The sequence below is a fragment of the Polistes fuscatus genome, unplaced genomic scaffold (assembly GCF_010416935.1).
Source record: "Polistes fuscatus isolate 324 unplaced genomic scaffold, CU_Pfus_HIC Scaffold6, whole genome shotgun sequence".
NCBI lineage: Eukaryota > Metazoa > Arthropoda > Insecta > Hymenoptera > Vespidae > Polistes > Polistes fuscatus.
In genome coordinates this window covers 12,576,255-12,591,589 of record NW_025113140.1, presented here as the reverse complement: position 1 = coordinate 12,591,589, position 15,335 = coordinate 12,576,255, and the positions used below count along the sequence as shown (strand labels likewise).

Genomic DNA, 15,335 nt, shown 5'->3' with positions numbered 1-15,335 from the left:
AAATCGAGAATCTTACGATCAAAATAATAATTAATTTATTCTTTCCATCATCTTATCTCAATTTCATATAAAATAAGGTTATTTTTTCGGGGCCGAGTTGAATAATTCAATATGGCGGAGGTTTTTTTTCTGAATGGAAATCTGAGTTAGTATGGGTCGACCTTCGACCTCGGACACACAAGTAGTTGTCTTAGAAAATTTATTATCAAAACGCTTGTGTGTGAGAGTTGCGCTAGACATAGGACAAAAAGTTGGACGAGAAAAGGTTAGAGAGGAAGAAGGAATGGAGGAGGGTTAAGAGAGAGGTTAGTTGGTTGGTTTGCAGGCAAATGAGTGTGTCGATGATGGTAGAAAGTGTAACAGAAGCAGCAGCAGCAGGTGCCGGGCACATGTGTACGCAAAAAAAAGGTCGGCAAGATGGGACGAAAGAGCGGAAAAGCTTGGAAGACTAAAACGGAAAAAGAAATAAAGAAAAGAAAAGAAAAGAAAGAGAAAGATAGAAGATACACATTCGTAATAAGTGAATATATAAATAAACTGCACGAATGAATGGACCTCGGCATGAGGTCCATGGCCTCTCACATGCAAGCATATGTTTTTTTCGGTGTTGTATGTCTTTTTTAGTTTTTTAAAAATAAAGAACTATAGTCATTCTCTCTCTCTCTCTTTCTTTCATTAACCGTTTTAGAGAGCTCATCTGCCGGATGGTTTCATTCATAATCTCAACTACCAAGAGAAAGCAAAAATCGATGCTGCGACCCCGAATCAGCCAGGACTCCTCTTGCCCTTCCGTTCCTTTCTTTTTATTTGTTTCTATGACAAAAAGGGATTACACACTTTTTTTTTGTATCACTTCAGCCCTCCTTTAAGAGTTTCCAATGTCTCGCAAAAGAGACACTGACCTAAGATAAATTCTACATGTGTCTATACTACGCATACTTATTTATATTATTAAGGTGAAACAAAAGTTCGTGAGTATGTTTTTTTTTTTAATATTTCCAAAGTTATGTTCCAAAAAAAAACAATCCATTATTATGGAGTTTGTAACACAATAAACGCACGAACATTTGATTCAACCTAACAAAACTCCATACATCCGAAAATACTTTTAAATCCCGCCTCCCCCATGTAATTCCAGATGATTAATTTCTTTTTTTGTTATCTTTTACAGGACTATCTACGAGGATGTTTAGAACAAATAGAAGAGATGGTTTCTAAAGCACAAAAAGAGGGTCACGCATCAAATGATGATAATAACGTTACTCGTAATGCCGAAACTGTTGCAACCGAACACGAAGTTGTTAATGTTCCTTCTGGACAACAACAACAACAACAACAACAACAACAACAACCACAGCAACAGCAACAGCAACAACAAAGGCAATTGGGGGAACAGCAAGCAACGTCGCAGGAGAAATTAAACGAACATGAAAAGGCAGGTACGCCAACCGACGTCAGAGATATTCATTTCTGAACGCAAGGAAACGACGCAATGAAAACGATGACAACGCATCAGCACCATTTGCAGCAACTACAATAATATTAATAACAACAACACCACCAACAACAATAACAACAATACAATTATAACAATAATAATCATACAATTAAAATAAGAATCAACGACGGCGTTGTGTTCTGATTGGATGAAGATAAAACACGCACGAAACTGCAAAAAATTGTTGTGTTTTAAGTTTTAAGAGAGAAGAAAAAAAAGAAAAGAAGAAGAAAAAAAAGGAAAAATTGAAAAGAAAAAAAAAGAAAAAAATTAACAATATTCGTCGTTGAACTTTTCGTCGTTTAAAATCTCCAATCTTCCTTCTTTCTTCTCTTTCGTTTTAAAGAAAAGGAAAGAGAGAAAGATAAACTAGATAAAGATAAACTAGATAAAGAGAAAAAAGGAAACGCCATCACGAGACTTCGTAATCATTTAATTATTTTTTTGTTCTTGTTTTTTTTTCTTAGTTTTTTTTTAACACTAAGGAGTGGGCGTGCTGCGGGGGGAAGGCAATGCAATACGCTTTATGCATCTATTAATATTATTATTATTCAATATTATTTGTTTTTTTTCCCTTCTTTTATTTTATTTTATTTTATTTTAATTTCTTTCTTCTACTTTTTCCTTCTTATTTTTTTCCTTTTTTCCCTTAAATTCGCGCGTTTATGATCCAATTAAAAAAAAATCACTTAAATGTTTAGTCCAATGAGTTTAACACACAGACACACAGGATAGGGAGAAAAAAAATATATATATATATTTGAAAAGATTTTGTGTTTATATGTAGCAATGAGAAAATTCACATTTTCTTTCTTTTTTTTTTTTTTTTTTTTTTTTTTCATAGAAAATGAAAAGAAAAAAATTCACTTATTATTAGTCATGTCGAGTCATTTTAGAGTTTTTTTCCTTTTTTTTTTGTACATAGTTGTAACACAATACATATATATATATATATATGTATAATTAATTAATAAGCGAATATATAAATATTTGTGTGAGGAAGATAGAAAGATAAAAAAAAAGAATTAATCGTTATAGAAATTTATTCTTACCGAGTTCAACTTCAAAGATTTCTGTCCTTTTTTTTTTTATTTCCTTTTGTTTTAAATTGCTAGATAAATTAATAAACACGCAGTATACATATATAGCAAAATCCATAGAAAGTTTAAATATGGCGGCGCGATTATTATTATTCGCTTGTTCCACCACCCGGTTCCTATGAGCGGTTGTGCCAATCCCGCACATTTATATTAAAAAAAAAAAACAAAATATAAACTATATAATAGAAAAAAAAAACAAGATTGAATGCATACGCGTGTTTGTGTGTGTGTGTGTGTTTGTTTGTTTGTTTGTTTGTTGTGTGTATGTTTATGAGATAGAGTAAAAATTAATTTACAACGAATGCTAGTGTATGTAAAGAAAAAAAAAGTAAGAATAAGTGCAAAACAAAATGGCAGTAATTTGTTCGTGAAATGAAGATTCCAAGTAAAATCGCGCAAAATTCAAATAATCGGTGTTACAAAATGAAAAGATTAATATGTAATTGTTCGAATTCCCATTGATTAAAGTTTTGTTTTTCATTTCAATTTTGTTTAATTTTTATTTTATGAGATAGAAAAGCGAATTTGAAACGGGAAATGAAATAAAATAAAATGAAAGGACATTTAATGCGTACACCGTACAATAAATCCGCATATAGGTAAATTGCTTTATTATTTTGATTTTTTCCTTTTTTCCGTAGTCGCATTTTTTTGTAAATATGTAATTAATTAAATAATAGATAAATGCAAAGAAACATTTAGAAAAAAAAAGAAAAGAAAAAAAAGCGACACGAACGCTTAGAAATATAAGATATTAGTAAGATCGAAGTGGAAAGAATAATTAACTAAGGAAAAAAAGAAAAAGAAAAAAGAAAAAATGCGAAAAAATATATTTAATGTCGCCAACGTAAATTAAAAAGAAAGAAAAAAAAAGAAAAAGATTGAGGATTTGCAAGTTAGTGACTTCAACAATTTCTACAAAAATTGATAAATAGATCAACAAAACAAAACAAAATGAAGAAGAAAAACGAAATAAACTTAAACGAAAATTTCCAATCTTTGCGTAGTAGACTTTTGAATATAAATTCATATATAAATTAGTACTTAAATATAAGTCCAAAGTATAAATAAAATTAAAACAGCTAATATAAAAAAAAGATACAAATTTAATAACATTATATATATATAAAACTTTTAAAATAAAAGTTTCAAATGAAAAAAAATAATAAAAAAGAAATAATGAAAAAAAAATTTGGCCTTTAATTAAATAAAAAATATAAAAAGGATTAAGGAAACATTAAAGTGTCACGAGAAAGAAATAAATGATAACGTAATGAAATGAAATATATGAAATGTGTTAAATAATGCGCACATATATTTGCACGCACATTACACATACATATATATATATATATATGTATATATTATATTATCAATAACCAAATCCTAGTACAATTTTAATAAAGAAATCGATTAATATAAGAGAGTGTCCTTGACCAAGTTAATTAAAAGAAAACACGTAATACATTAAACACACGCACACATACATACACGAGAAGAATTTTTAAAAATTCGTGGCCTTACTTTTTAATCGTACGGTACTGATACAAAAATTTCATTCGCAAATTGAAATAACGAAAGGCTCGAATTTTTTCTAAATTGTTCAAACACGACGTACACACGCAATACGTGCGATGCGTTATATAAACCGATATTAATAACAAAATAAAAAATATAATAATAAAACAAAAATCCATCTTTCAACAATCATTCGCAAGACAAATCATTTATATTATTTTCTTTTTCCATTATGATTATAATAATAATGATAACGATGATGATGATGATGATGATGATGATGATGATGATATATAATAATAATAATCATAATAATAATAATAATAATAATAATAAAAATAATAATAATAATATAAATAATAATAATAATAATAACTCGTAATTAATTATATGAGTGAAACAACAACAAAAAGCAATGAAAAAACAAAGAAAAAGAAAATAATACGCTTTTATATTCATGTACCTTGTTGTTTAATAATTATTATTAACATTAAGTGCGCGTCGTAAAAAAGAAAAAATAAAAGAAACAAATAAAAAGTAAAAGTATAAGAAAAAAATAAATAATAGACGGAGGCTGATTAGAAATTAATTAGTAAAAAAAAGGAATGTTAAACAATAGTGTGTATCCAACACAGATTATAATAGAAAATATGAAAGAGAATACATAATACATTAATTCCTATTTTTATTTGTACATAATCATGCACATTTCGATGCGTAGAGTTTTTTTAATTTCTATTAACACCGTAATAGTTAATCCTCCCGTTTTAATTTAATTTTTCTTCATCCCTTTTTGTTGATTGCATTCGTCGGCTGCACTCAAGTATAATTTTTTTGGATTGATATTATATGTACATATTAATTTATTAAATATTACTATTATTATTATATTTATTCTTATTATTAGTATTATTATTTTATTAATTATTATTCTTTTTAATTAATATAGTATATTATTCTTATTATAATTATTCTTATTATTTATTATTATTATTATTATTATTATATTTTAATTATTTTAATTATAAATCAATATCTAATATTATTATTATTATTTTATATTAATCATTATTATTATATTTTATTATTATATTATTATTATTATTATTATTAATTATTATTATTATATATTATTATTGTTATTAAAATTTTTGTTTATGATTACAGAGCGAAATAAAAAAGATTATGGCAAGAAACGAAACATTGCAGGTGCATTTAATAAAAACGAAAAGCGCAATAGAGTACCACTGATATACCTCAGATCCCCACACTTCGCTCGGAATAATACGCACACATATAACGACTATATATGTATGTATATATATCGTTTCAACTCTTCGAAAAATCGATAATCGATGATCGATAATAAATCTTACGAGATACGAATAATAAACTTGACACTTACAATTATTATTTTAAAATTTTTCTAGCACGTAAATTTACTTTCTATCGAAAAAAAAAGAAAAACAGTAAAATAAAATATTAGTTGCAACTATGAATATAAAACAGAAAAAAAATATATTGTTCCATAAATACGTCTGTAAATATATTAATCCCGGTGCGTTTCGAGACGCATTAAATAAATCGATGAAAAATAAAGTATTCGTATTTTATACAGTATTTCATGGTGTTTCCTTTCATTAATTTTCTATTCTTCCTCAACCTCTTCCTACATTCTATGATCCTGTTACATAGTTCCCTTTGCAATGAAATGCAGAAGCTTTAGAAGTGTGTTCATTTCTAACAGGAGAACATGATGTGCCGAGAAAGATTTTATTTTTACCTGCTACTTTCTTCAGCATCCTGTGATCCTTCTAAAATGCTTATTACCAAAATTTTGAAATTATTTTAATACTAAATTCTAACAAAAGAACAAGACAATACAAGATGTGCCGAGAAGTATTTTATTTTTGCATGCTACTTTCTTCAGCATTCTGTGATCCTTTTAATTAGCTCATTATCAAAATTTAGAAATTTTCATAATATTAATCTCTTTCAAAAGAACAAGATAGTACATGATGTGCCGAGAAGGATTTTATTTTTAAGTGCCACTTTCTTCAGCATCCTGTGATCCTTCTAAAAAGCTTATTACCGAAATTTTGAAATTATCTTAATATTAATTTATAACAAAAGAACAAGACAGTACAAGATGTGCCGAGAAGTATTTTATTTTTGCATGCTACTTTCTTCAGCATTCTGTGATCCTTTTAATAAGCTCATTATCAAAATTTAGAAATTTTCATAATATTAATCTCTTTCAAAAGAACAAGATAGTACATGATGTGCCGAGAAGGATTTTATTTTTAAGTGCCACTTTCTTCAGCATCCTGTGATCCTTCTAAAAAGCTTATTACCGAAATTTTGAAATTATCTTAATATTAATTTATAACAAAAGAACAAGACAGTACAAGATGTGCCGAGAAGTATTTATTTTTGCATGCTACTTCTTCAGCATCTGTGATCCTTTTAATAAGCTCATTATCAAAATTTAGAAATTTTCATAATATTAATCTCTTTCAAAAGAACAAGATAGTACATGATGTGCCGAGAAGGATTTTATTTTTAAGTGCCACTTTCTTCAGCATCCTGTGATCCTTCTAAAAAGCTTATTACGAAATTTTGAAATTATCTTAATATTAATTTATAACAAAAGAACAAGACAGTACAAGATGTGCCGAGAAGTATTTTATTTTTGCATGCTACTTTCTTCAGCATTCTGTGATCCTTTTAATAAGCTCATTATCAAAATTTAGAAATTTTCATAATATTAATCTCTTTCAAAAGAACAAGATAGTACATGATGTGCCGAGAAGGATTTTATTTTTATGTGCCACTTTCTTCAGCATCTTGTGATCCTTCTAAAAAGCTTATTACCGAAATTTTGAAATTATCTTAATATTAATTTATAACAAAAGAACTAGATAGTACATGATGTATCAAAAAAATATTTTATTTTTACGTGCCACTTTCTTCAGCATCCCGTAATCCTTAAAACAAGCTTATTATCAACATTTAGAAATTATCATAATATTAATCTCTTTCAAAAGAACAAGATAGTACATGATGTGCCGAGAAGGATTTTATTTTTATGTGCCACTTTCTTCAGCATCTTGTGATCTTTCTAAGAAGCTTATTCCCGTCGGTAATAGTAGGTTCCTATTTTAAATATTTATCGTTGCTAATAGCAGTTTCTACTTTAATAATATTGACTTTCGTTATTCTTAATATAAAGCCTTACCGACGTAAGGTAAATTAAATTCGAATTCTACTATTACTTACGGTTGGTGTTATAAAAATAGAAAATAACAACTGCCCACTGTCTATATTTTAAAAGTAAAAAACAACTACCGCATCCGGTAGATATGATAAAGATAGAACACTACTATTACCGATATGGTGCTTAGAGGACCTTCCACTAAAGTAGCATTAAAAAAAGTTGGCATAGAACCTTAACAGCTGTAAAAAATGAATAAGTTCATTTAATTGCTAGCTATTTGCTAATTCAAAATATTTAATTGAAAACTTTATTATTTAATAATTTAATTAGTTATTAATAATTACAAATGTAGAAACGTCATGCGTTGGAGATTTTTTTCAAAGTGCGCTTGCGCCTTAAATTTGTAGTTGCGCATGCATATAACATATCTCGCACTTATGACGTTTCCACATTTGTAATTATTAATAACTAATTTAATAATTATTTAATAAAGTTAGCAATTATGGATTTTAAATAGGCATTTTTTTAGCAATTTAGTGCTTCTCTTCTTTTTCTTCTACTGTTGCAAACTACATTGCTTTACTTAGAAATAAAAGAAAAGTATTCATATTTTTAATTATCAATAACTAATTAAATAATTAATTAAAAAAGTTAGCAATTACGGATTTTGAATTAGCAAATAGCTAGCAATTAAATACACTTATTCAGTTTTTTCAGCTGTTAAAGTTCTATGCCAACTTTTTTATACTCACTTAGAATGGCTTTTTCGAATATTTTTTCCAGGTCGATTCGTCACTATAGGGGCTCACTCGAGTAGCTGAGTCACTCGGTTCCTATGCTAAATGCATATCTATGCTTGCAAAATCGCGTGTTAAAAAAATGCAAATTTAAAAAAAATAAAATAGAAAAAAAACTGGTGTGTGTACTTATGTACGCACGTAAGAAGTTATACTTCTTTGCTGTACCAAAACGAATATAACCTCAATAACCTCAAAAATAACTTAAAAAAAAAACTTCAAAGAAAAAAAATAACTTAAAAAAGAAAAATAATTATTTTATTATATATCTCTTCTTCTTCTTCTTCATTCTTTAGTTTAGGCATGTTGCCTGTTTCGTAACGACGTTTTTCTGCCTATTGCACTGTTAAATTGTCGCAACATCTTTTTTGTGGGCGCCCCGTACTTCTGCGGCCAATCGGTGACTTATCCCGTGCAATTCTGACGATTCTTCTGTTGTCCATTCTGCTAATATGTTCGTTCCATTCTTTTTTTTTTACTTATTCCGAGGCAGAGTGTCGTTTCTATGAGCCGCAATTTTTTTTTTTTACGTTTAGCCCAGTCAACGCGGGCCAAAAACTGATTTTTGCAGCCCCTGCTTGATTCTTTGATATAAGGGTAAGTTGACGACGCTGAATCGAATGGTGCTAATTTTATTTAAATTTGATCCCGGGTTTTGAGAAAAGGGTAAAAAAAGGGTAAAAAATGGCCTTATCTTAGAATCTAGGCATTTAATCGAAAAAAGTTTCAAACAAAAGTTGTAGAGAATTGAAAAATACTAAAAAATGTTCTATGAGTTATCTTCGTATTTTCAAAAATAAGCGCATAAAATTGGATTGAAGATGGGAAAAAATTGTAAAAGTGGGAGAAAGCAAGCTTATCCCTCCGTCGCGTTTTACACGCGAGCGAGCTAGTATGCGTGCGAGCGTCCGTGTGACTAATACACAAACGAAGGATCTTCGGCAATCTTCGGGACTCTCGGTCTTGAATGAAAGTGCGAGTGAGAGAACAAACCAATACTTCTCTCTTTTTATTTATCATGCGATAACGAGTATTTTGTTTTGGCCATCGAGTGTCGAGCGTTCTGTATACGAGTGAGAGTGAGAAAGAAAACCGATATTTCTCTCTTTCTATTTTTTCTTTCGGTAGCGAGAATTTTTCGTTTTGGCCATCGTGCGTCGAGCGTTTCGTATATCTATACATATATCGGCTTATAAGCGCGGTATTTTTAAATCGAATCTTGATGCTTATGGCACGCCGTTTCTTTATTTATTGTCAAAAATAATGAACCTTGAGTAAAAAAAAAATAATTAATTTTAACAGAAACTATTATTATTTAGTTGAGAGTAAAAATAATGAATTAATTTTGTGTCTCGCCATAAAATTAATTAGAATAATTAATTGATATTAATTTTTTGACTCACAAAAATTTATTTGTATATCAAATTGAATACGTATTCTTTGTAAGACGAAATTTAAAATTTAAATATTTTTCTTAATAAATTTCGTATTTTATAAAATTTTAAATTACTGACTTTTTGTCTCGTAAAAATTTATTAGTTTATCAAATTAAATACATATTTGAAAAAGAAGAATTTTTTTTATAACCACACATAAAATTAATTCAAGATATATATGAAAGGATATTCTAAAAACGTGGAATTTATTTTTTGTCTATACATAATTTTAATTCATTTTTATTATGTTATAAGAAAACAGTAATGCATTCTGATTCATCTTCGAAGTCTTAAGAATTGTACGAAATAAATTGAGCAATTATCGAGTGGTGCGTTAGCCTAAGTAGTAACGGCTTTGCTTCTCGCGCTGGTTTATCAACGTTCGATTCTTCGCGGGGGAATTATTTTTTTATAAAGAGAAAAAAGGGGAAAGAAGAGAACAACTTCATGCCGTATTCTTGAATCGCTTTGCCGCGCTCGTAAATACCGACAAACTTCACGGTGTCGTTTTTCCAGACGCTCGGAACAAAATCACTACCCATTACATTTTCCCCAACGCGCCAAAAGAAGTATAACTTCAAAAATTTCGTATAGTACGCGTGACTCTACAAGTTATTTTTATTCAATAACTTTAAAAATATTAAGCGCGGTATTACGTGTCGCGAAACGATATACAATGCACACACCTAAACGCACACACATGTGCAATGTACACCGTGCAATCACTAGCACAATGACAGACGCCAAATTGGGGGGGGGGAAACTTAAAACTAAATCTATACTAACCGTTTCTCTCTCACCCATACGTATAACACCTGGGCACACGCATAAATGAGAATGCAGAAGGTATAGGGGGGAGAAACGGGGATTAGTAAATTAGATGCCGAAAATCCTAAACTAAAAATTGATTAATATATTAAAATGTTCTCAAATAAATCAAAGCGGACTATGACTCTACAAGTAATTTTTATTGACTTTCAAAAAGATTTTAAAAATTGACAATAATTCAAAAAAATCTCTGACGACTCCTTCGATTAAGTTAGCTGTTCTAATTAAAGAACTGGGTTTTGAGTCACCACTTAATTGTCAGAGTCTATCCGTCGCGAATGAGTTTGTCTCTTCTTGCTCATTTATTTATTATATCGAAAAAGAAATCGCGATTAAATAAACTAAATACGAAGCAATGCATGTAAAACATTTATTACATACTTTTCTGGACGAAATCGAGTAAATTAATATTCGATTTCACCACTACTAAACGCGAACGAAACACGTAATAGAAATGAAAAGTGCATTAATTAATTGTACTGTTAATTAAATAAATTTAACCGATGAGACAAGAAGACCTATCCTGAACTAATAATATAACATACAATAAAATATACAGTTTTCATGAGCAATTTCAAAAAAGGAGTAATCCGGGAGAATACCGGAGGGACTTTAAATTTTAACTCACGACCTGCTAACTGTTATATTACATATATGTGGCATTTTAAAATAAAATGACGCATGTACGCATTATGAACAATTAGCATTAGATGTTCTGCGGTGGCTTCAAAACACTCCTTCTTCGTAGCAAATAGTCCAGCTGCATCCCTCGTCCACCAGACCCATCGGAGAATTCCTTGATGCACTTTTCCTCGCACTCCCGTGACTCTAATAATGTGGTAAACGAATATAAAAAACTATAAAAGAGTTTCTTATCGCAAAACCGAAATTTTTGTATACGGCGAACAACACTGACTCTACATACACGTATGATTTGAATTTAATTTACGCCCGGTTACTGACTCTACTTCGCGATAAAAATGTTACTTTAATTATTCGTACAAACACTGACTCTACAACTACTTCAAAGACTGCATTTCACGCAGTTAATGCAAACAAAAATTTCACTCCCGATACGCGGTCACTTCACTGATGCACTTCACTTACTCTACTTCCCGAACAGTTAGTGCAACTGTTTTAAAATTAAAAAACTAAAACTTTATATACGAGCAAACTCTAAATGCAATTAACTGCATTGCTCGCAGTTAATTTAACATATAATTTTCAAAAATAACGCGACCGAATTTATTATTAACGAGCGAACGTGCTTCTAATCCGTGCTTTTAAATTATATTTATAAATAATCAAACACTCCTGATATATTGCTTTGCGCACGAATTGCAATTATGTTCTGAAAAAGAAAAAGAAAAAGAACAATTAATATCATAGTCTTAATAAAAAACTATTGAAAAATTATCATAGAAATGTTTGATAGAAAAATTATACTTACTTTTAATCTTCAGTGATAAATGCCCGATGAGTCTCCTACCCTTAGGATGACGAGGAACGAGGATGACGATGACCGAACGATTGCGTACATAAAAAACTATAATAAAGTTTTTTATCGCGACCGCGGCACTGACTCTAACTAGCGATTAAATTTAATTTAATTATTCGTACAAACATGATTCTACTTCGCGATAAAAGTTATATTTTAATTATTCGTACAAACGCTGACTCTACTTCGCGATCAAAATTTAATTTTTTTATTATTAGCACAAACACTGACTCTAATTTTTACAACTGCATTGCGCGCAGTTAAAATATCAAATACTAACACATGCTTACCCATCTGAAAAGAGAGAAAAGAACAAAACGATTAGAATCATTGTTATCGTTTAAAAATTATAAGTTATTATTAAGGAAATATATATATATTTAATAGAAAAAATTAATTTACCTTCTATCTTGATTGATGAATGCCCGGTGGATCTCCTACCCTTAGGATGACGATGGCACACGTATAAACCGAATAAAAGAAACTTTCGGACTTTCTTTACCCGAAAAAACGAAACTTTTACATACAATGAACAACACTGACTCTAATTTCTGATTTTTCTTTAACGATGCAAACATTCGAGTACCTCATTGCCTACGCGCTCGATTGCAATGATGTTCTGAAACAGAAAATGAAAAAGAACGATTAATATCGTCGTCGTAATCAAAAACAATTGAAATTACCGTAGAAAATGTTTGATAGAAAAATTCTACTTACTTGTAGTCTTTAGTGATGAATGCCCGATGGGTTTCCTACCCTTAGGATGACGATGTGTAGTAACGGTGACGAAAATAAAAAACTATAATAAAGTTTTTTATCGCGACCACGATCGCGAACGCGACCGGGATGTGCTTACCGACCGCACTGCACATCCAAAACGACTTAAAGAATGCATATGATTAGTATTCCTATAAAATAAATCGAGGAATTTAATGTAAAATATAATATGAAAGAAGTATTACAAAGAAAACAATAAAATGAATTGTAATCTGATATTAATTAGGAAAATGAAAGAAACTAATTATCATTATAATGTTTATGGTAAGTGGTCTTTAGTTGGATTTCACTTGCAGTGGAATGTATAGCATATAATATATGATAAACCTTACACTGAAAGTAAAATACCATTGCCTGGGTCTAACCACGAGAAGGTAACCGCTTCCGAAGACCCACGAGGGATGTGCATCCTGAAGATGTCCACATCCGAAAAAAATGAAACGAAAAAAAACGATCTAACCGAGAATATTTTTTAAGGAACCTTACTCTTAGGCCCTATCCTAAGAATTACATCTAAGAAACCTTACAATAATTAACGAGAATAAAGAGAAAAGTTTGAATACTGAATAAGAAAATGAAAACGAGGAGTACATCTGAATAAAATTCAAGTAACGTGAATGGTTTTATTGAAAATTAACACTCTTTAATATAATTTCAATATATGCACATACAGAAATTACACACAAGTTACGAATATTTTATATTTAATAATTTTCAATCTATCTAAAATATAGCGTAATAAAAATAAATGTATATAATTTTGGGTTGATCCATGGTATCTGTAAAAAAAAAAAAAATACATTAAAAATAACTATCATACATGTGCAATGCTACAAGGAAAACAATAAATGGATTAAAATACTTCATTTACATTGAGAAATAATTATTTTATATTACCATTTATTATTATTCTGTCCTCTTCTGGTCATCTTCTAACCCACTTCCCCTTCCTCTTGGACGGAATGGTTATATGAAACAATAAACTGATTAAAAATATTCATTTACTTATAGAAATAATTATTTTCTACTACCGTTTACCATAACTCAGTCCTCTTTTGGTTCGTTTCCCCCTTCTCTTGAACGCAGTTTGGCATCATAGTTCATCCTGCCAAGAAAATATTAAAAGGAATAGGAAAGAGAAGGAAAAGTAGAACTTTAAGGTAGAAATTTTCACGATTTTTGTTTTAAGTGGTTTCCCCCCGATCCGACTAATCCACTGATTCTAATTTTTTGTACGAGAAACCTAGGCTTCACTCAACGATCGACCTTTATGCTAACAACAAGCTTGTGAGACCTGACTAACCGATAGCGACCAAATCGAATACGTGTTGCTTCGGTCCCTATGCTAAATGCATATCTATACATACCATATCTCGAATAAAAAAAATCTAAAAATTGTTCCACCTTAAAAGTTCAGTAAACTCACTTGAATGCATGCTAACTCATGTAAGCATACTTGATATAAAGGAAAAGGAAGAAAGTGAAAGAAGTAGGGAAGGTATGATGGTTGGTGGGAGAAATTATAAGTAAGGACTACCTGAAAATGTATAAAAGTTATAAAAAAACATTATAAAGTAATTAGTTTCTGTATATTGAATGGATAGAAGGAACCAAGGAAAGGAGTAAAAAAATATGGTGTTAATTAGGAAGTTAAAAGAAACTAATTACAATTATAATGTTTATGGTAAGCGGTCTTTGGCTGGATTTCACTTACAGTGGAATGTATAGCATATAAAATGTGATAAACATTACACTGAAAGTAAAATACCATTGCCCGGGTCTAACCACGACGAGGTAACCGCTTCCGAAGACCCAAATTTTAATAACTATTAATTAAATTTTATTCGCCAGTAAAATGCATCGATGCAAACGCGTCGAAGTATAACAGAGAAAAAATTAAAAGGACAATATAACTAATCGGAACATTTTAAGTTTACATTTCGGCTCAGTAATGAAAGCAACAGTCATCTAAAAACATAAAAAAAAACGTATAAAAATTATTTTCTATTCAAAGTACGTTAATAGGTATGAAATGTTTAATCTAATGTATATATATGTGTTTAAACTATTTAAAATATAAGTAGAGTGTATAAGAGTATTTTAAAATAATTGTTAATTAATCAATGAAAATATATATTGTAATCTAAAAGTATGGATATACCTTTTGATGAACTTTCCTCTTCGAAATCTCCTGTTAGACTGACACTTTGTCATATAAAAAAGTTTTTTTTATTGAATGTTATTTACATGGCTTTCCGGAAAGTTGCGCATGTGTGTAACGAGAATATTATTTGTAATAAAGAGAAATTAAAATTAAAACGTTCTGATTATATCATTTTTTTCATTTTTTTGTAATTGTTTATATTAATGTACATTTGTTTTAACGTTCGTGTGCAGTGATGATATCGGAAGGGGAAATTTTCATCGAAAAAAATATCACATCGAAATCATTTAATATTTAATGTATGTTAATAAGTATGTGATGCTTATATATACTAGTACATATATGTTTAACCCGTTGCCGCAAATGACGGCTATAGCCGTCCGATCTTTGTTGATATGTAGACAAACGACGTCGTGCACATTTTAATTAATAAACAATTGAAAAAAAAAGTGTGTTTCTGAGCACGATCATCAAATTAAAAGTGTGCGGCAACAGGTTAAAC

The 15,335-nt window shown here is 29.6% G+C and overlaps 1 protein-coding gene across 1 annotated transcript in view; it reads left to right on the top strand.

Moving 5' to 3' along the window:
* The window catches only part of LOC122523377 (G1/S-specific cyclin-D2), a 36,482-nt gene extending 34,605 nt beyond the window's left edge, over positions 1-1,877 (top strand). Inside the window, exon 5 of the mRNA XM_043645075.1 lies at positions 1,172-1,877. Within this exon, the coding sequence (XP_043501010.1) occupies positions 1,172-1,474 (303 nt within the window). The 3' untranslated portion in view covers positions 1,475-1,877. The remainder of the gene's footprint in view (positions 1-1,171) is intronic.
* The last annotated feature ends 13,458 nt before the right edge of the window (positions 1,878-15,335 follow it).